The 23,165-nt window shown below is 45.4% G+C and overlaps 1 protein-coding gene across 7 annotated transcripts in view; it reads left to right on the plus strand.

Moving 5' to 3' along the window:
* Positions 1–19,941, plus strand: part of SYNPO (synaptopodin) — a 125,444-nt gene extending 105,503 nt beyond the window's left edge. For all 7 annotated transcript variants that reach the window (XM_083181554.1, XM_083181551.1, XM_083181555.1 and 4 more), the window contains one exon: positions 16,627–19,941. In XM_083181554.1, coding sequence (XP_083037680.1) covers positions 16,627–17,169 — 543 coding nt within the window. In that variant the 3' untranslated portion in view covers positions 17,170–19,941. The remainder of the gene's footprint in view (positions 1–16,626) is intronic.
* The last annotated feature ends 3,224 nt before the right edge of the window (positions 19,942–23,165 follow it).

Below are 23,165 nucleotides of genomic sequence, written 5' to 3' on the forward strand. Positions count from 1 at the left end.
TTTTTTTCGAAGTGCCAGGAGACCCAGCATAGCTCCACCCCCGACACCCGTGAAGCCCCGCCCACAGGCCAATCAGTCAAACATAATGGATGACCATCGATATGTAAAACTATCGATGGTCATCAATTGCATAGTTTTACACTATCGATGGCCAGTTGCACTTTTGCCATCGATGGCAAAGGCAACGATGGGCATCCCTAATTTCTCACAGCAGTGTACGCACAGCTGATCAACCGCGAGCCACACAGGACCTTCCCGGGTGGCTGGGTCACATGCGTTCCATCGCATGTAGTCCTTTAACTTGTGATGGATCGCATGCGACCTCTGCTTGCCGGACCGACCTTCGACTCGGTTCAAGGATCACGGGACCGCGCATCGGACCTGAGGAGACATCACACTGACCTGATTTGGCCCAATGTCTCGGCCCGTTTCGTCGAGAACTGGTGAAATTGGCCGAAATCGAGGTAGTGTATGGGGGCTTATAGACACCACCTTCACACTTTCAATCGAGGGACTGGAAAATGTGTATTGGTGGCAATGTGGGGTTAGCGGGCAGCAGATTAGGATTGTCCGGGGGGGGGGGGGGGGGCTGATTCATACGCCAAGTGGCTGTGGTTACAGACAGCCATGGGATCTTAATTAACTACTTCATGCCACCCGTGCACAGAATCAGCCAAAGGGTCTCATGACAAGTTGGAAGCACATGCCTAAATATGATAATAATCTGTAAACAGCAACAGTTAAAACAGCACTAGACATTTCAGTGTGCATCTATCTCTGCATACTGTACCTCCCAACAGTCCCATTTTTTTCGGGACAGTACCACGTCCTGCCTGGGGGGTCTATTCAGGGACACAGAGGATGAAAAAGTGGGTGTGGTCCGATGACGGCCCCATTTGCATAGCCTGAGCCCTCATTTCCATAGGCCACTGCCCCTTCCGGGCACGCACGCGGCTCCACCGCGCGAGTGTCCCTCTTTTGCTAGTGCAGAAGTTGGGAGGCAGCAGCAGCAGCACAGACGTAAAATCGAATTACTGTACATACAGACGTGACCAAGTTGCGCCATGTCTCCCCTCGCTCAGTATTGTATACCTCTAATGTGATATAGGCACAGTGTATGTGTGCCCTGTACACTATTTGTGGGTTTGTGCGCTATAACAAGGATGCTATCATTTTATCCAATTGAGATAAAAGACAGGAGTTCTGTTGAAGATGGGATGTTGCCCATAGCAGCCAATCAGATTCTATCTATTATAATCTAGAAGGTGCTAAATAAATAAGAAGTAGAATCTGATTGGTTGTTATCGGCAAGCGATGACTGCTAGCGTAGCCTTATGGCTGTGCAGACTGGTCACAACAGCAGCAGTGACACAGGAGACAAGGAAAAGGTTGACACGTAAACATTTGTTTAGGATTTGTAAATACTTTACCATCCATGTAAACTCTGATTGGAAATGGTAAACTTTGCAGAGTGCAGGGAAGCACCTGGCCAGATGCATGGCAAGCGAATCAGTATTTATTACTGCTGCTTCTGTGGCAGGAGGTCGTGGCCATTAAGTCTCGCTGCTGCTTCTGTGGCAGTGGGACATGCCCGGTAAGTCTCACTGCTGCTTCTATGGCAGTGGGTTGTGCCCAGTAAGTCTACACTGCTGCTTCTGTGGCAGGGGGTAGTGCCCGGTAAGTCTACACTGCTACTTCTGTGGCAGGGAGTAGTGCCCGGTAAGTCTCACTGCTGCTTCTGTGGCAGTGGGTCATGTCCGGTAAGTCTCGCAGCTGCTTCTAAGGCAGTGGGACATGCCCCGTAAGTCTTATTGCTGCTCCTGTAGCAGTGGGTTGTGCCTGGTAAGTCTTATTGCTGCTTCTGTTGCAGTGGGTTATGCCCAGTAGGTCTTACTGCTGCTTCTGTGGCAGTAGGTCATGCCTGGGAAGTCTCACTGCTGCTACTGTGGCAGTAGGTCATGCCCGGTAAGTCTCACTGCTGCTTCTGTGGCAGTAGGTCATGCCCGGTAAGTCTCACTGCTGCTTCTGTAGCATTGGTTTGTGTCCAGTAAGTCTCACTGCTGCTCCTGTGGCAGGGGGTAGTGCCCAGTAAGTCTTACTACTGCCTCTGTATCTGTGGGTTGTGCCCAGTAAGTCTCACTGCTGCTTCTGTGGCAGCAGGTCATGCCCAGTAAGTCTCACTGCTGCTTGTGTAGCAGTGGGTTGTGCCCGGTAAGTCTCTATGCTGCTTCTGTAGCAGTGGGTTGTGCCCGGTAAGTCTCTCTGCTGCTTCTGTGGCAGTGGGTTGTGCCTGGTAAGTCTTACTGCTGCTTCTGTAGCAGTGGGTTGTGCCCAGTAAGTCTCACAGCTGCTTCTGTGGCAGTGGGTTGTGCCCGGTAAGTCTTACTGCTGCTTCTGTGGCAGTGGGTTGTGCCTGGTAAGTCTTACTGCTGCTTCTGTAGCAGTGGGTTGTGCCCAGTAAGTCTCACAGCTGCTTCTGTGGCAGTGGGTTGTGCCCGGTAAGTCTCACGGCTGCTTCTGTAAGTTTTATGGAATCACAGAGACAATTTCTTTTCATAGCAACCAGAACAATGCTGAATTGCTCAGTTAATTAACCCCTTCCTGACAGAGCCAGTTTTTGCGTTCCTGACAGAGCCCTTTTTTTCAAATCTGACATGTCTCACTTAAGTGGGGATAACTTTTTTTTGCTTTTACTTATCCCAGTGATTTTGAGATTGTTTTTTCGTGACACATTGTACTTCAAATTAGTGGTAAATTTGGGTCGATGCAGTCTGTGTTTTTTTGTGAAAAATACCAAAATGTCGTAAAAAAATGGAAAATTTAGCAATTTGCAAAATGTTAAATTTTCTGCTTGTGAGACAAATAATCATACCACTCAAAATAGTTAATAACTAACATAGACCATATGTCTACTTTATGTTGACATCATTATTTCAACTTCCTTTTAATTTTTTGGGACACTAGGAGGCTTCAAATATGAATAGCAAATTCTCAAATTTTCAAGAAAATTTCAAACACTGATTTTTTTAGGGACCAGTTCAGTTCTGATGTGACTTTGAGGGACTTGTATGTGAGACACCCCCATAAATGATGCCATTTCAAAAACTGCACCCCTCACAGTATTCAAAACAGCATTTTGGAAGTTTGTTAACCCTTTAGGTGTTTCACAGGAATTAAAACAAAGTGTAGGTGAAATTTCAAAATTTCTTTTTTTTTGCAGAGTTTCAATTTTAATACGTTTTTCTAACGAACACAGTAGATTTTACTAGAGAAATGTGACTAAAAATTGATTCCCCCAATTCTTTTGTTTTCATAAATATCCTATATGTGGCCCTAGTGTGCACGTTGACCAAACCACAGGCTTCATAATAGAAGGAGCACCTACTTGATTTTGGAGCCTCCTTTTTATGAGATTTTTTTTTAGGCACCATGTAGGTTTCTAGGCACCATAAGTGCTAAAAGTTAGGAACCTCCCCCACAAGTCACCCCATTTTGCAAACTACACCCTTCAGGGAATTCATTTAGGGGTATAGTGTACATTTCAAACCCCCAGGGGTTTCACCAATTTTGATACAACTGGGCTGTGAAAATGAAAAAATTTAATTTTTCATTTTCACAGCTCAGTTGTATCAAAATTGGTGAAACCCCTGGGGGTTTGAAATGTACACTATACCCCCTGATGAATTCCCTGAAGGGTGTAGTTTGCAAAATGGGGTCACTTGTGGGGGGGTTCCACTGTATGGGTGCTTCAGGTGTCATTCAACCAGAATCTGTGCTGCAAAATCCAAAAATCACTCCTTCCCTTCTGAGTCCTGCCATGCACCCAACTGGTATTTTTTGGTCACATGTGAGGCATTGCCATACTCGGGAGAAATTGGGGCACAGATTTTGGGGTGCTTTGTCTCCTTCATTCCTTGTGAAAATGAAAAATTTTGAGCCAGATCTGCATTTTTGTGTAAAAAAATGTAATTTTTTACACAAAAATGCAGTTCTGGCTCAAAATTTTTCATTTTCGCAAGGAATGAAGGAGACAAAGCACCCCAAAATCTGTGCCCCAATTTCTCCCCAGTACGGCAATGCCTCATATGTGACCCAAAAATACCATTTGGGTGCATGGCAGGACTCAGAAGGGAAGGAGTGATTTTTGGTGGTGGAATGAATGGTGGGTGCTATGTCGCATTAGCAAGACCCCCGAAGCACCAATACAGTGGAACCCCCCACATGTGACCCCATTTTGGTCACCAGCTTTGGGAGGGGGGCTGGCGCTGCGGCTGGTGGGGGGTTGGGAGGGGTGCTGGCGCTGCGGCAGCCGGGTGGGTGGGAGGGAGGGGGGCTGCCGGGTGGGAGGGGGGGGGGGCTGGCGATCGGTGGTGATCGGTGCTGTACTTAACAGCACCGGTCACCACCGATCACTGTGTTACCGAGCGGCTTAGCCGCCGGTAACACAGAAAACGCTGCAATTGGCTGTTCACATTTGAACAGCCAGTCGCAGCGATCGCCGCGAGGGGGGATGTCTGCTGTCAGGGACAGCAGACATCTCCAAACTGTCACCGCGTCTATAGACGCGGTGACAGTTTATAAAACCATGACGTATATATACGTCTTCGGTCGGGAAGTACCTCCCGACCATGACGTATATATACGTCATATGTCGGGAATATCTGTCTGGAAGCATATATATATATATATATATATATATACATACATATACATACATATATATATATATACATATATATACACATATATATATACACATATATATATATATATATATATATATATGTGTATATATATATATATATATATACATATATATGTGTGTGTATATATATATATACATATATACACATACATATATGTGTATATATATATATACACATACACACACATATATATATATATATATATATATATATATATTTATATATATATATATATATATATATATTTCATTATAGCCCAGTTTTTTATTTACTGCTGCTGCTGCAGCTTGCGGGGGGGGGGGGGGGTGGGAGGGGGGAAGCGCTGCGTGCGCTCATGCTGTTGCTGCTGGGGGAGCCGGGGGAGCCTGCTGTTCCCCTGGAGCTGCCGGGTGAGTGCCGGGTGGGTGGGAGGGGGGTGCTGCCGCTCGGTGGTGATCGGTGCTGCACCGATCACCACCGTTTTCTGTGTTACCGAGCGGCTTAGCCGCCGGTAACACAGGAAACGCTGTGATTGGCTGTTCAGATTTGAACAGCCAATCACAGCGATCGCCGACCGGGGGGGGCACCCCTGCCCCCCCTGGGCGGCGAGGGGGGATGTCTGCTGTCAGGGACAGCAGACATCTCTTAACTGTCACCGCGTCTATAGACGCAGTGACAGTTAGAAGGCATGACGTACATTTATGCCATGTGTCGGGAAGTACTTCCCGACCATGACGTAAATGTACGTCAATTGTCGGGAAGGGGTTAAGTATCCACTGCTGCAACTTATAAAGAGGCCCCTTTGTGCCAGTTGTATGACAGAAGTAGCTTAGCCTCACACGTGATTTGTTACCTCTCTATGAATAATAATGTCAATAACAAGAAATGGAAAATGCAATTTAGCTACTTGGGAAGTAATGTAATATATTTGTTTGTCCATTACTAATCGTTCCTATTCCTAGATAGGAAAATATGACTTGTAATTACAGAGTTCTTTCCTATAAATGTTGGATACATGAACATACCTATACTGTATATGATACTGTAGGTCCTCAAATAATGTTTTAAGTAGTCATCCAGCAATAGCAAAGGTTAGCATGGCTTCTGTACCAATTACATACATGACCATACGTCACTGCGGCTGCGAATAAAATACAAAAACTCTGTCCGTAAAGTAAGGACAAAATCCGTAGCGTAAAGTCTTAACGTGGAGCATTAGTCACCCAGTGGTTAAACTATGTATTACATGGCGTGGTACATAACGCAGGACATAACGCAATCTGCAACTCGCGAGTCAGAGCCCTCAAAAGCGCGTTGTAAACCACGATGTACCTGGCCACAACTGTAGAGATGTATATGCAGTAACAGATCTACATTTTTGGGACCCTGAAGCTGAAACTGTTATGGGGGACCCTTAGTAACCAGCAACAATAGGACAATATCCAACCAGGTCCAAATGTCTACCTCCACAGCCTAAGCTTCATTAGTTTCACAGTAGATCTGCTCTCGTGCCAGAATACTCAATTCACATGCTACATCTTATCCACTTTTAGGGTTGGCCATCATCCATCGATGATTAGTAACAATCAATGGTTTGCCACCTATAGCTGATGCTTTTGCCATCAATGTTGGATATCTGATGGTTCTCCACCATCCATGGTACGGAGGCAGCCGTGTCTTTATTTTCCCATCCCAGCACCTCCTCAATCACAACACTCATCACTGCCCTCTTCCCTGATTGGCTGACCTTGGCACAGAGCAAGGATGTCCTTGAATGGGTCAAAACCATCTATGGTTTCCTGTTGGTGGTCTTATATCATCAATGCTAAGCTCCGATAGCACCATCAATTGAAATCATTGATGGTTAACCATTTGATGGCCATTGGTATCTCTTATGCAATGAAGTGGGCGATGATGTCATTTACGTAGCCACACCCCTTACACTTCTCCTTCTCAGAGTCATAAAAGCTCAGCAACTACTGTATGCTTGCTGTGCTATTATTAGCCCACAAATATTATTCATATATACTATAGAGCCAGAATACTACTCATCGCTTTACATCTGAAATTAAACACAATAATAATGTAATACAGTGTTACAAATGGTAATACCATGGATACAGAGGGTACAACTACAATGAGCCAACTTTTGAGGTTACAAGCCACATATTGCATATTGGTCCAGCCAGATAACACTGGTAATTTGGGAAGTAGCTCACACCTTGTTTTCCTTGTTGGAGACCCATGTCATCTTTAGTGATTGGTTATAGCTTTATCAGCAAGTTTACACAGACTCACTGTATTGCTATATATTTTGCAGGACGGAGAGCCACCTCTAAAGCTAGCTGAATGATCACAGTTATAGAAGCGGCTTCTAGTGGGCGGTGTAGAAGGATTTCTATTTTCTCACAGAGTAAAACTGATTACAATTTACAGGTTGGCTTAGCCCCTCCCACTTGAAACCTGTCATCACATGGCCATGAACCATCCTGAGCAGGTCAAAGCACATATTTATTATGGTAGTTTACTGTTTTCAACATATATGGGGGCGTGCCCAGTGCTCCCCTAGCAACTGGGCAACCCCCATCTTCCTCCCCGCACTCACTCCCTACCTCCCTGTCTGCAGTGCACTGAAGAAGTGCCCCCTCCCCCACCTGCGGTACACTGCCACCTGCAGGAAGAACAGCTGGACAGTCTACAAATAGCATGACTGTCCTGCTGTAATCAGGACAGTTGGGAGCAGTGGAGGCTAAAGCACATGAGCAACGTGATAAAGGACCTTATTCTGGTCCACATGCAACGCTGCGAAATTCGCAGCATTGCGTGTGGATGTAAAGCCAGAGAGTGTCTAAAGCTGGCCATACATCAGAAAGATCGATCTGAAGATCGATTGCGCTCATGATTGTGTACAATTTCCCTTGAAATCCCCGGCAGTCCTTGGTGGTTTTTGGACACACAATCTGCACACAATCGATCATACAATCAATCATACAATCCATCTACTGCATGATTTTGTACACAAGATGTGCACACAATCTGCATACAATCCATCTTACAATCAGTCATACAATCCATCTGCTGATTGATTGTATGATTGTGTACACAAGATGTGCACACAATCTGCATACAATCCATCTTACAATCAGTTGAGATTGTATGATTGGGTACAATATCTTTCTGATGTATGGCCACCTTTAGTTTTACATGCTCCCTGTACGGGAAGAGGACGGGCAACTGACATCCGGTAACATCAGCGGTACTCTTTACTTAGAACGGCGCCCACGATTTTGATCGTGGGCATCATTAGTAAAAAATCGCGGGCATTGAATGCACTAAAAAATCGGGTGCGATGCGACCGACGCGATGCCCGCGATTTCCCATAGGGAACAATGTTAAATGTCTCAATTGACCCGATTTTCCTGTTCAATGCCTCAATTGACCCGATTTTTCCATAGTAAACAATGTTAAATGGGCCACAGAGGCCAAATAGGCACCCTGAAGTGTGAAATGGCCCCCACAATTGTTAACGCCACCCCACAATCAACGTGAACCCGAAGCGTGGCGAGCGCAGCGGTACGCGTCCTACGACCTTTTCATACCCCCACTATCCACGTCGGCGTGGAGTTGAGAATAGAAAGTGTGGCGAGCGAACGCGGACAGCTGTGAAGCCCGCGAGGGGACACGGATACCTGTGAAGGTATCCGCGTCCCCTCTCGGGGCTCGCTGCGCTCGCCACGCTTCGGGCTCGGTGGCTCGCTGCCCTCGCCACACTTTCTATTCTCAACTCCACGCCGACGTGGATATTGGGGGTATGAAAAGGTCGTAGGACGCGTACCGCCGCCCCTCGCGGCCTCGCTGCGCTCGCCACGCTTCGGGTTGACGTTGATCGTGGGGTGGCGTTAACAATTGTGGGGGCCATTTCACACTTCAGGGTGGCTATTTGTGGTCTGTGGGCCATTTAACATTGTTTACTATGGAAAAATCGGGTCAATTGAGGCATTGAACAGGAAAATCGGGTCAATTGAGACATTTAACATTGTTCCCTATGGGAAATCGCGGGCATCGCGTCGGTCGCATCGCACCCGATTTTTTAGTGCATTTAATGCCTGAGATGGCCACGATGGGCGCCCTTCTAGGTAAAGAGTACCACATCAGCTGCTCGCCCTCGGCACCCATGTCATGGTGCCATTTGCATGGGAAGGCCCATTGAAACGCTGGGTGTTCCCAAGGGCGCAGCCCATCCCCGTTGCCCAACGCCCCCCACCCTCATTGTTTTGATATAAAGTGAATCTTGATCTATTTCAGTGAGAGTATGCCTTAAAGATACTGTATATTATACTTTCTACACGACAATGATAATCTGTTACATATATGGTATTTGATATTGCATATACTGTACGTCAGGTCCTTTTATCAGAGATTATTAGAAGAACTAGTATTAGGAACCATTTATTTTTCCTATCGCTAATGCTATACTATAGCATCTGCCTTTGTTGTGGCATTAATGCAATTCTTCTCCGATGAAGTCACGACTGACAACATTCTTGCTCTTGTATAGAAAAACACAAAAGACAATTAGAGGTATAAGAGTGTTATACATTTGTCAACAATCCAAGCGCTTCAGTTCCCACACCTCAGCACAGACATGGAACAGAATACCAGGGCTGGGATAATGCGAGTGCTATTTTTAGTCTGGCTATGACATTGCTGAACAAATATTATGTCTTCCATACCAGGGCTTATGTTTATTGTAATGCTCAGGTCTGGGGACGGACTAATCAGTGGTTGGAAAGGTGTTTTGCTATGTCCAAAGGAATAAGCGCATGATTCATTGCGAAACGCGTTATTAATCCCCGGACTATCCACGTCACTGGGGAAGTGGGCAGGATTTGGGGGTTAGTTTACTTTACCAGGAATCCAAGGGGGGGGGGGGAGTGTCCTCTGACTTGGATCCATTTCCCGACGGCGGGGAAGGGGGTCGCATGCCATACATCACATGCAAAAGAACCGCTTGCAATGTATATCTCATGCCATCCTGCCGCCCGGGAAGGTCCCGGCGGCTGAAAGGGGGATCAGATGGCCATGCACTGCTGCGAGACAATGCAGTAGTGTATGGCCACCTTAATATATACTATATATCTGTAAAGGTACACACTTTGAGGTAATCTTACTAAAGCTGCTAAAAATGAAAAGAAGTGATAATGCCCATAGCAACCAATCAGATTCTAGGAAGCAATAGACAAATGATAACATTTGATTGGTTGCTATCGGCAACATCAACTCTTCGTCTTTAGAAGGTTTGAGTGGGTTTTATCTTAATGGTAAGTTACAATTGTAGGCATAGCTTCAAAGCATAACCAATGCACAACCAACTATGGGCCTGATTCAGACCTGATCACTATTCTGCTTGTAATCACAGCCCAATGAACGGGTGAATGCCACCCACAGCCCGGTCGACCGCCCCCAATTTCCCCCCAGCGCCCAAATCCCCTCGCAAGTGGCTGAAGGTAGGAGAAATCAGATGATGGTCGCTGACTATATACTATATGATTTCTGCAGCCTTCGCTCTGAAAAGTAAGTCCATACTCATGGCGTCAGCCGCCTGGGTCACCTAAGGGTCAGCCGCCTGGGTTACCTCTGTACTGGCAGGGAAGTCCAGGAACAGAGCATTTTGTACCTTATGGAATGGGTCATGTTGGAGGGTATGGTATGTCGACCTACTTGTGTGGGCCCTATGACCCATAGCCCTGACCACATAGCTTACACTCTTCTGCTGTCCTGTATAAAGCTGGATACAGACTAGGTGATATCTCATTTGGTCTGATGTATTGGATCATCATACGCGGGTCATCGTCTCTTGTGTACCCACTACTGCCCTAACACAGGTCGTTTGCTGGGTCATCCCAAAGGCCAAACAATGCTTTAGGGATCTTATTCAGGTCTGTTCGGTTGATGTTTTGTGCATACGCATTTCTATGCATGTGCTGGGTGCATGCACCCATCTTTGTGGCCAGAGGGCGGTGGAGGGGGCGCGGAGCGCTGAAGCTGGCTCATTAGCATATGGGAATGCCCAGCGTTTAATGGGCGTTCCCATGAGAACGCTGGGCATTCTCACGGTAACAGACAGATGACGCGGGGGCGGGCAGATGACATCACCGGACTTATGTAAGGTTGCTCAGAGCAACCTGGAATGTACAAGAGCCTCCTTAAACTTGTTTCTGTTTCCATCACAGTGGGTGTGGCCTTAATGGCCTCATTTGCATCATGAGGCCTCACCACTATTGCAGGAGGTAGCAGTTAGCTGGGCCCCATGCAGTGCTGGGCAGTGGGGCTGGTGATGTATGTCATATGATTGCACCCTAGACACTTGCCCATTGATCTCCAAGATAAAGGGGTTTATTCTAGTTCATTCTTTCTGACAAAATCCTTCTTAGATGGACAAAACCATGTGCACTGCAGGGGGGCAGATGTAACATGTGCAGAGAGAATTAGATTTGGGTGAGTTATTTTGTTTCTGTGCAGGGAAAATACTGACTGCATGATTTTACACTTCAATATAGATCTCACTTTGAAGAAAAACCCCACCCAAATCTAATTCTCTCTGCACAAGTTACATCTGCCCCACCCGCAGTGCACATGGTTTTGTCCATCTAAGAAGGATTTTGTCAGAAAGAATGGACTAGAATAACCCCCAAAGTGAGGAGGAAGAGTAGGCGATAATGCTTTATATAGCAAGAAACTTTTTCCTTCATATTGAAATTGACAAAATGAGCCAATTTGCAGCGATATTTTATAAGAACAGTACATCATATCTGGTTTCACCTGTTTAAAAATTATGTGGTTAGGATTTTCCCATTTATTTTCCTAGGCGGTGAAGGCGGTGCCCGCAAGGTTCCACCATTGCTATCACTCTGATGGCTTCTCCCAAACATCTACAATTGAATTCACCCCTACTTTTTTGTTTTTTTTGCTGTCTCAAAAGTTGCTCGCTGTACGCTGCCATATTTTAAATAAGGGGAAAAAGTCTCTGGCCACCAGGCGATAGTCATTGAGGCTGGCCAGGATATTTCCAGCAGCAGTGGAGTGTACGTGGCTATAGAGAGGATTGGACGTCAGTATCTATCCTTGATTGGTTTCCATTCTGTTCTGTGGGGCCCTCTGCAGCCAGGTACACCAGGCAGCTGCCAAATCTTTCAGCTAATTGTCATAAATATCGCAGTCCGGCCAAGATTTTCCATTGCCTTTGAAGTCTGTTACACGTCTCTTTTCACTGAGATGACATTTGGCAATGCCGTCTACTAACTTCTTTAGTAATTATTCATATTCTCCATCCAGGGCTGGCAACAGAAATATTGGGGCCCTGTACAATGATATTTCTGGGGCCCCCCACCTAATCCCAAATCTACACAACCATCTTCTGCATGAGCCTCATTTAACCTTTTGCTGCTCCAGATCCTGCTTTCAGGTGCGGACTTCTCTTGTTCTCAGTCCTGCTGGCCTGGCTCCTGGCTGCTGCTTCCTGCTGGCTCCCGGCTGCTGCTTTCTGCTGGCTCACGGCTGCTGCTTCCTGCTGGCTCACGGCTGCTGCTGGCCTGTCATTTTCACAAAAGATCGCTACAAGCAGGCAGGGCAGGTCATTAGCAGAGTGCGGAACAGATTACCCACGCATGGGCAGTAAAAGTACAGGAGACAGAGGCCACAGCGCCAGCGGTGGGTACGGCTGTGCACCTGCAGTCCTAGGCCTTGGGCACTCACAGAGTAGATGTCTCTGAGCACTGAGCGGCAGGGCACACATGCAGTAGACGGCAGTGGCACACAGTGAGTCAGTCAGACCCAGCCACACACAGATGGTGCACGATAGATAGCCGAGCCCCGAGGATCACTGACAGGCCAGCTAGTACAGGCGGCGGCTGTGCCGGGGCATGGCAGCTCTGGGGCCCTTCAGATCACTGGGGCCCATCACACTTGTCCCCCTTGACCCCCCGTCTCCATTACAACCCCTTTCCTGAAGAGATATCCAAGTAGCAATAGCTGCGATATATCCAGTATTACTGTAGCTGATCTTGGTTTGCACAGTACTCGCTGAGGACTGCAATGTGGCTTCTGGTTGCAGTGTCCTGAGTCAGATGGAGGTGGACTTTTGTGAGATCATCTGCAAAGGAGCAGGAAAGGGGTGGCATGCACCTGTGCCATCCTGCCACACACCGGCCTTGACATGAGGCATGGAACTTGCCTTCTAACAAAGCCTTGGTACAGTAAAGGCCTCTGTAAGGAAATATGCTATTTTGCATTCAATATTTGTAAATTGCACCCCATTTGCATCAGACCTAGTAGGTTTGGGCACATCTGGGCATTACTATGTAGTCACTCATTGGCATAATACATATGGGGACAGGTCTCAATAATCTGTGTAGGCAGTTCAGCAGCAAAGTGGTGCACCCAGAGTCAGAACATACACCCCCTTATACTAGTAAGTAAAAAATACATTGTTTCCCCCAAGCTCACTGAGTGGTATTAGTAACCAGTCTTGAGCACTACATGATAATAGAATTCAGAGATATTGGTTACATATACCTGCGCAGGTGTATGGTAAGCCCCCAAGCCACCATCAAGGCTTCTCTGTATAATGGGGGTCCCTAGTGCTATAGCTCTGAATTATATTCAGTGAGCTGGGGGAAACAACGTATTTTTGAATTACTCTGTATTACCCCCTCCCTTGCATGCACCTGCCTATTACTAAGCTAATTGAGCATCTACCACTATATATACCCCCTTATCCTTGTCTTTGGTGTTAAGACATGCTTGGCTCCAAAGGGGGGTGTGGATGGTATGTAAGGATCAGGCCGCTATAACTCATTTACCCCCACACCGCTACCGATCTCCACCCCACTTTCCCCATCATTGACCATAACATCCAAACCTTTCATTTATCACCCTTTTATAATAACCCCACCCCTGTTATTCATAATATAGATAGATAGATAGATAATTTGGTCATTGCCACCCCTCTTCAATATCTACCATCCATTATTCATTACTTTCCGAACCTTATACTTATCAACACTCTTTATTGCTCCATCACAACCAGCCCCTACCACTTTCATTACAGGGGGAGATATATCAAAGCGGAGAAAGATATTGGGATCTATGTAATAAGCCCTGGAGAGATAAAAAACTGACCTGGAGATAAAGTTCCAGCCAATCAGCTCTTATCTGCAGTTTTACAGGATGTGCTTGAAAAATTCCAGGAGTTTATTGGTTGCTAATATCATCCAATCAGATTGTGGCTGTCATGTATCTAGTTACAATTATAGTGGGAATTGGTTGCTATAGGCAACACCTCCACTAGTCCTCTGTAGACAGTGTGATAAATGACCCCCGAGTTCCTTTATGTCCCCTGCTGAAGAGGAAGGCATGACATGCAGACATCAATCAGCATGGAGCTCCGATTTGACGGCTGTCAATTTGACATCGGCGACCGGCAGGGTGCTGGCATCCTCCGTCAGGAAGGGAGGGACGGTGTGGGGGGGGGGGGGGGGGATGCTGCATTGTTCCGAGATGGTACAAATAGACTGTGCTGCACTGTCTATTCATATGTTTGCTGCCGCGGGGCCACGGGATCAGGTGCGGCAAAACAGGGTGCGCTTTGCACTAACTTGCTATCAATTTTGACTATATAGTTAATATCGTAGCCCAAATCACACGGTGTGTACAAAGCTGTAGGGCTACTAGGGAGATTAGCAGGAAACTGACTGTCACCGTGGCAACAACTAACAGGGTATCTGGTTCCCATAGCAAAAGCCCCAGCTGCTCCACCCACGCTATGACCTTGTCACTGGGCACTGCATACACTCAAGATAAATAGGGGAACATTTTAGGATTACAAGAAGTGATTTTAGAACTGGGGATGTTATTACGTAGGTATCAGGTTTTATTTTTTTAATTAAAAGACAACCCTGAAAAGTATTTGCTCTTGGCACCTAGGCACACACAGTCTTACACTGTCTGCTCTAGACTAAAGGCCCCCATACACTATGCGATTAGGGCCCCATTTTACCCAATTCCGGTGGATCGGGCCAAATCACAAGTGTATGGCATCAGGTCCAATCCGATGCACGGTCCTGTGCGCATCGGATCGGAGTCAGAGGTCGGGAAGGCTGCACATAAGATAAGTCCCCGCCGGGGATGCACAGCATCAGATGCAATACATTGCAGGTGCAGCGGGTGGCAAGTGACGGGCAGGAGATTAAAATAAAAACATACAAAAAGAATGGGTGGCAGCTGATTGGCTGAAAGAGTTCTCTCCACCAATCAGCAGCCACCCATTTATTTATTTATTTTTTAATTCTCCCGAAACAATGATTGGAGGATGGTTGGAGCTGTCTACCAATCAGAGTGCTGACAGCCATTCACTGTACGGAAGTAGGTGGAGAGAGGGTGCAACATTGCAGAAAGGCAATAAGAAGAAGCCTCACACCCGCCCTGGCATGGTCTTAAGTCCCGCAGCAGTGGAAGGTGGAGTTTAGGTCTGGGGGTGGGACTTAAGTCCAGCACGGGTAGACAATAGCCTGGCTCCTACAGACTGCATTGGGCTAATGATATAGCAGTTGGTGGCTTCCCATGGGAGCAGTTATGCAGCCCAAAGGTAAAACCCACCACTACTTCTATGTATGTTATATTTCTGTGCATGTGAATATCACAGTGAAACATTATATTCCTTGTACAAATAAACTGATTAGGTCATTGGTCCTGCCCTGAATCACCATTATTGTTACATCTGTCTTACTACATTGATGGGACTGTAATTCAGTGATGTATGACTGTGGACTATCATGTCACGGAATAATACAACAGTATGCTGGAGTCTAATTGTTAGGGTGGTGATGTAGATGACATATTACTTTAGCAATATTAAGTCCATTACACAGCACTCCCTGTATCGGTCAGACAATTGAAAAGAGGGTGTAAGAAGAAATTCTAATCATTCCAAAGGGTCATTCAGCAGCGGAGAGCATCATTATTAAATCACAGCATGTGAGGGCGTACCCGCGTTCCTGCTGCTTAAAACTAAATTCAATTCGCTACCTGTAATTTGCACTGATATAACAATTGAAAAACATCAGCAATTATTTTCGGCTTCTAAAGATCTGCACTGTCCCACTGCGGCTTATTTGTGCAATACTACATTTCTAGCAGCCAATCAGCAAATAGCTTTCATCTTTGTATTACAGGTTTAACAATGGTAGTCTGATTGGTTGCTAGCAGACAGAATGCGTTTTTTTATGGCTGTTGTTAATTATACCCCTAGACTGGATCGGACTGCTCTGGTGGTGTCAGGGTTAAACTCCTGCACAGGTGCGCTTAATAGGACCCCCCTGTAAGAGGGGTGGGTTCAAGAAGCTATTTTTGGGGTTATGAGTGTGTTCCCAAGGATTTTGGTGCCCTTGGTTTTTTTGGCTAGTTTTTGTCCACTTTTTGTGGCGGGAAAGAAGGGTAGCAGTAGCTATCTGCCTTTAGCTCTTGAGGTGCTCTCCATGCCAATATATGGGTTAAGCTGATTCTACCTGATGATTCTATCAGCGGCATCACTGGTTCTAGTGGGGCTTTTGGGATGGGAGTTGGATAGCTTGAGTTGTGGTGATAGGCCAGCAGTTGGCAGAAGTTGCGGTAGTAAGAATATTGCTCAGTGGGCACGTCCTTTCATCATCACCATAATTTCAATCTAACCATGTACCTAATTATAAATAAAGGAGACCCCTGTTTGCCCACAAATATGCCTTCTTGTCATTTCATTTACTTGCACAATAGGATGTTAATTTTTTTTGTACAAATTTGAAAAATGTCTGTAAATAACAGATTCTTATATTTTGTAATACACTATAGTTGTTTAATATAACCATAGTGTTCCTGTAAATAAATCATTTTTTTTTTCTATCAACAGAAACATAGGGAATTTGTGCCAGGAACCTCAAACTACAGATCCCTGCAACATCAAGTATCACTGGATGGATGGAGAAGCTCCTCTGTGTCCTCGCCTGGTTATGACGAAGGTCCAGTTATACAAAGTCCTCCACCACCACGCTCCATGTCTCCTGCTTGGAGTGAGAGATCCCAATCCCCATCACCTTTCAGAATGGAAAGTGAATCGAAAGCCGGGAAACAGATGAAAGCTCTAATTGCCCGTAACATCATCAACGCAGCAAAGCGCAAGAGCACCTCGCCATGGGGAGTTACAAGTCCTCAGTCCCCCATTCATATCAACACGCCATGGAGCCCCACTATTCGCAACGGGTCCTCTCTGCCAGCAACACCTCGGGGAAGGAGGTCTCCAACAGGTTCTGACATTTCTCTAGAGTCTGAAGATTCTGGGGCAAAATCTCCAGGGTTCCGAAGTTATCCGTTCTCACCCAGAGGCTGGTATGGAAGCATGAGGTTGAAGAGAGATAGTCTACCTTCAAGCTCACCTTTCACTTACACTCCATGAATACGTATGTCTGGGAAACATCTGTTCAACCTGCTGGGCCCAACTATCTTACCATGCCCAATACTGCCAAAATATTTAAAAGTAAATGTCAAAATTTAAACATTTTTGAAATTGAAACAAATCAGTTCAGATTTAGCTTGCTATGTAGAAGACCGGGGATCCACTGAAAACAAAATAATTACCCAATAAATTGAGTAATATGCTTATAAAGAATGTGGACTATTTTAAATAATTTTGGTCATAAAAAGTTGTAAATTTTATGAATCTTCTAAATCAATTTCCATTTCCTTTTTTTTTTTTTTTTTTTTTTTTTTAATAATCCATAATCCAGTAGTAATATTTTTGCAAACAAAGACTGAATGAAATCAGAAAAAAAAGTTATGGAAAAATGATATAATATTGCTGTCTCCGTGAGGTTTGGAACATTACAAATAATGATGGGAAAATGATTGCTATAAAAAAGTAACAAATGCTGCAACTTTTTGTTTATTAGAAACTGGATACTTCCCGAGGGCATCTATGTACAATTTTGTGCAAATCCCACCACCAGATGCCTCAATTTATTGGGATTCCCATGAAACTGTTCGGAAGACTTGATTTGCCTATGAGGGATGCTAGCTATTGGCCTCTTGTGCCTTTAATTCGGAATCTGAAAACAGGAATATCTTTGAATGAGTGTGAGAGACCAGAAATTGGGGGCTCGTCCTGGATTCCGGCTTTGCACTGACAAAAATATAAACCTCACAGTATTTTTTACGCATAGGCTTTCGACACTGCACATTTATCAATGCACTATAAATGCTTTTGACTTTCCGCTACAGGGAAAGTGCACAGGTCCTCAGGTTACAAATGGGAAACAGTTTTGTTGTAATGCTCCGTCGAAAAAGAGAGTGAGGGACGTAAGTAGCAAAATGCCAAAGAAAACTAGTTTGTGTTGTGAAAGCAAAGGTACTGACTCTAGGACCGGGCAATCATCTCCTTGCTTGGCCATGTAAGGCTTTTGAAGGATATAGTTTAGGAACAGCTGGAGTGAAGGGCACTGCTTAAAGGACCAAAAAATGTATTGATCCAGTATAAAGAGGCATCTTCTAATATCTGCAACTGTATATGTAAAAATGTGTTTTTAAATGGCTGCAAAGAGGAAGGAGGGAGGGGTTATTGGGAGGACCAATCACAAATGGAAATCTCTTTCCACTCACACCTCCCCCTTATGGGTGGTGCTATACTTTTATCTCTAGACTTGGGCTAGTGGGAGGGGCCAGCTCTATGTTATCATTTTTTTAAGCATTGCATTGCCTTCTCATTGCCATCTCAATGGTTTAATATTGGAAAAGCTGGTTTTGCAGATAAAGGTTTCCTTATTCATGACATTTTTACTATATAGAATTGGAAATATTACTAGCAACTATGTACATATCAGGCAACTTGCACTTTAGTCTCCATGGTCCTTTAACCATCTCCAAAATGTAAATTGTGTCTGTCGACAGAGGAAGGATGTCTTTTGCATACTTATATCAGTGTACTAAGAAGCAACTGAATGCGCTGCATAAGGAATCTGCTAGTTTTAAAAGGTTTTGAGCAGATCGTGAATTACCTGTGTATGTAACACTGCCACATACCGACCAATGTGTATACAGCAGGATAAAATGATACTCAATGTCATTTAAAAAAAAAATATATATATATATATACTGTATATATATATATATATATATATATATATACTGTTATATAAAATAAATTCAATTGAATATGCTGTTTACGGACGGTTCACATGATGAGTCGTGGGACTATATGAAAGTCAGGACATGCGTGTAGCACTTATCGGGCCTGCACACATAGTGATATGCAGAAGATCACGCGTCCACCTGTCCTCGAGAAGGGGTGGGGCTTACTCTGATGTAGGCGGTGTTTCACCAAGGAGTGGGCGTGGTTATGTGTTTGGATGCCGTGGCTGGAGCTTATTTAGTAAAGCTTTGGAATAGGCACAGAACATGAATAGAAACTGAATATTGTATGCATCAGGAGACGAAGATTGGTTGCTATGGGCAATGTCACCAGAATTTTATTGTAACTGCATAAACAAATGGTATCATCTGTATATATGTGATTTAGGGCCAGATGCAACAAGCCTTACAAAGTGATAAAATGGAGATAAGCAGCCAGCCAATCAGCTCCTACCTGTCATGTTACAGGCTTGGTTTGAAAAATAACATGTAGGAGCTGATTGGCTGGCTGCTTATCTCCATTTTATCACTTTGAAAGGCTTGTTACATTTTTGAACTTGATACATCTGGCCCTTCGACCTATTTATTATAAACCCTGATGCAGCGTCAAACATTAATGTACCTTGTCTCCACTTATCACTCTGACCCCGGCAATGCAGATCCAGTAACAATGGCGACGGTTGCTAGGATGTCTCTTGCAATATTAATATTATTACAGTCAGTTGTCACAGCATGGAGCGGATGAAACTGAGAGGAAGTGTGCGCAGAGCAACCAGGCCAGGCAGGATAGGGTTTATTTGTCCATGTTTGCTGGCAGGTGGCGGATTTTCCATAGTTGCATACACCGTTCTGGCTGCCCCGGGACTGGCCATTGGCTGCTGGACAGTTACAGGTGTCACAGTTTAGTGTTGATGAAATTTGTACATTCTATTCATAGCCCAGTAACCTTTACAGGGTGCGCTAAGCATGGAAAGCATCCCAAGCCCTATACTGTATGCTAGGACGATGGGCATTACTGCATCTGAAAAAACATCTATTTGGGTCTGGGGGGGGGGGGGGGGGCTACAACTTCCAAACAAAGGAAATGGGGTCACTTTGAATAAATGATGCCCAGATTATGTCAGCACATAGCTAAAGCAGACACACGCTGCCATTGTACGTTTGTTGTTATGACTGTAACGTAGGAAGAGGTGACAGTCTATTTCTTGGCTGTGACTCTCATCTGTCTGAATGATAATGATGGGGGTTATAATTCAACAACAGCTGGCGAGCCAAAGGTTATCTCTGTCTGCTTGCTTCATCCGATAGTACTGTATTACCCCAAACACCATAGATGCAGCTTTCTCTGGTCTGCATGTAGTTCTGAACTTATTCAAAACATATTTCCTAATTGTGCCGGGTTGGGTGCTGACCACCCAGCCGGGGCCCTGTCCGCACAATGGGCCTGATTCGTGTTTGTACGTAAAGCAAAGAAGCAAGCAACTGGGCTCAACCATGCTGCACTGCAGGAGTGGTAGATGTAATGATAGAGACACACTAGAGTAGGTATGATAACTTTATATCTTTAACAATATTTTTGTGCAAATTGTCTAGTGTGTGGGCACTACAATGCGTGTTAGCGATGCCCTCTATTGTCTGCAGGACAACAGAGAATATCACTAGCGAGAGCCATGCTGCGGAATGGTCCCCACTCCACCAACACTCCCCCCTTCACACATACGGTGTATGCACTTGCCGTTGCTGGCACTCCACCGGGTCCCCTTCACCACCAATATCATGCTGGGTACGCATTGACGATGTGTACCCAACTTTAGAATTTGGTGAGGTGTCAGTTACACATTGCGCCAAACAGCCCCTCTTCACGCGCCAGGTCCCAGGTAACTGTGCCTTACCGAATACGGGAGCGTCAAAACTAAATTTCTGAGTGCATCTGAATTTGTGGAAGGAGGGCTCAGTTGCGAGGGGGCGTGTCTTTTGCTTGCATCAAGTTCTGTTGTGCGTTCTCTACCACTGCATGTGTATTAAAGCAATTACTGTCCCATTAAAGTAGCAGCCCAGTGTCGCCGGTACACTATGAGTGGTGTTTCCATGTATCAGCAATGCGGATAAAAATGCTAAATTTTAATTAAATGATGGTAAGCTGCTCTTCTCGTATCGTCTCCCCATGCTGGGTGTCACACACTGTATGGTGTATAGACACTAAGGGCCAAATATAATAGGGTGTGAGAATCAGAATGTGAGAGATTTTGGGAGATTTTACCCATTTTTTTAAAGCAGCAATCAATTACATGGGAAAATCAACCTGGTTTTGTAGTGTAAATGATTGCCGCTTTAAGAAAAAGTACAGGAGTGAACGGTAGACCGTGTACAGTAGAAGAGTAATGTAATGTAGAGGCAGCAGGGTACGCTGTAGGTCAGGGTCAGTTTTCAAACAGCTCTTGAAAGACTGGAGGTTGGAGGAAGTCTGGTGAGACAGGACAAAGTGCGGGAGGCACCAAAGTGAAAATGCAGTAAAATCTCTGTTTTTGTGTTTTCTTAACGCATTTTTGGTGCCGGGGTACCACTGTGGGGGTTACTGCCAGAAAAATATGGCGATACCCTATAGAAGCCAATGGGCTTCTCTCCGCAGAGCTGTGTGCATGCACAGAGGGACTCCCGGTTCTCGGGCCCAGAAGTCCAGCGCTGCTGTTTTGCAGGACAGTTCTTACAGCAATGTTGTCCTTTGCGTTAATAATCGCATACTGTATGTTAGTGCATATGCGATAACAATGCAGTAAGCGGCGAATGTTGGCGATGTGGCTCAGCGGATGTTAGCGTAGATCCCCTACAAATTTGTTATATCAAAAATAGCTACCTGCAGCTGTCAGGAAAGTATTTAACTAGTAAACAATCTCACTGTTAGTTGCTTTTCTTTACGTTTACCACTGTGCAGGAAATAAATACATAGTGAGTTATGAGGATGAGAAAACAGTATGTGCTAACAAGGAAGAAAGAAAGAACAGCACCCTCTGCTGGCAAAAGTTAGTACTGCTTTATTCTCTCATTTTCATTTTTTTTTATTTTTAACAAGTTTTACCTCAACTGGCCTCCCTAAACTTTTATTTGTATTATAGGCCTCATACATACATCTTTTATGGATTGGGATGATGCCCAAGCGTGCAGACTTGGGCATCGAGGAAATGCCTCATTACCTGTCACATGCACGTCATACTTGCCTACTTTTGAAAACTAGTTTCAGGGAGATTATAGTTGGTAGTAGAATTCTGCACAGCTCCCCATCGAGGGGGCGTGTCATGCTCCACGGAAAGGGAATGTCTAGTTACGTCAGGGTTGCCGACTTGCAAAAAATCCTCTCCGGGAGAAGCCCGGAGAGGAAGCTTTCATTACGAGTTTGGGGGCGGGGCTTAACGGTGCCATCATTAAGCCCCGCCCCCATTACGGCAAATAGCCGAAATAACTGATCTCTATGGAGGGGGCAAGGCTAAAATGACACGATTGTGCCATTTTTAGCTCCGCCCCCTCCTCTGAGACACGCGGTTTGCGGCATATAAATGCCGCGATCGGGGGGGCTCAGTGGGGGTCCCCCTGATTCCGGGAGGGTTGCCCACCCTTCCGGGGGCCGGGAGGGGGGACCCGATTTTCGGGAGACTCCCGCAAATTCCGGGAGGGTCGGCAACCCTGAGTTACGTATATGGAGAGATTGTGCACCTATCAGCGTGGGTGTGTACTGCTACATCTGAGAGAAATCTTTTAAAATGACTTATATCCAAATGTAGATGAGCCCCAGAGCAGTTAGTAAGAGATACTATACTTGCTAAAGTGCTAGGAAATGGTGCTGATGATTCACTGTAAATGTATCTGTCTCTCATTCCTTTTTCCCCCCAAAATGTAACAGTGTAATGTGGGCTAGGTGACATGAGGGAGATTGCTAGACTAATGAGGGAGAGAGGGAGATTACTGCTATTTCAGGGAGTCTCCTGCAGAATGAAGAAGGGTAGGCAACTATGATGTATGGCCAGCACCTGTCAGGTGTATGGCCAGAATTACCTGTCATGTGTACAGCTCACATTTCCTGTCAGATATTCCTATTACTTCAGTCACCAATACTTCAGTCCCATACCTCTAAAGTGTCACGATTTCAGCGGGACAGTCCCGATTTTCGGGTCCTGTCCCACCCGCGGCCGGCATTGTCCCGCTGTGGGGGGTGGCAGTTGGGAGCCCCCCAAGCTGATTGAATAGACGCTGTGCGCATGTGCACAGCGTCTATTC

Source organism: Crinia signifera, chromosome 4, assembly GCF_055691185.1.
Source record: "Crinia signifera chromosome 4, ASM5569118v1, whole genome shotgun sequence".
In the NCBI taxonomy this organism is placed as follows: domain Eukaryota; kingdom Metazoa; phylum Chordata; class Amphibia; order Anura; family Myobatrachidae; genus Crinia; species Crinia signifera.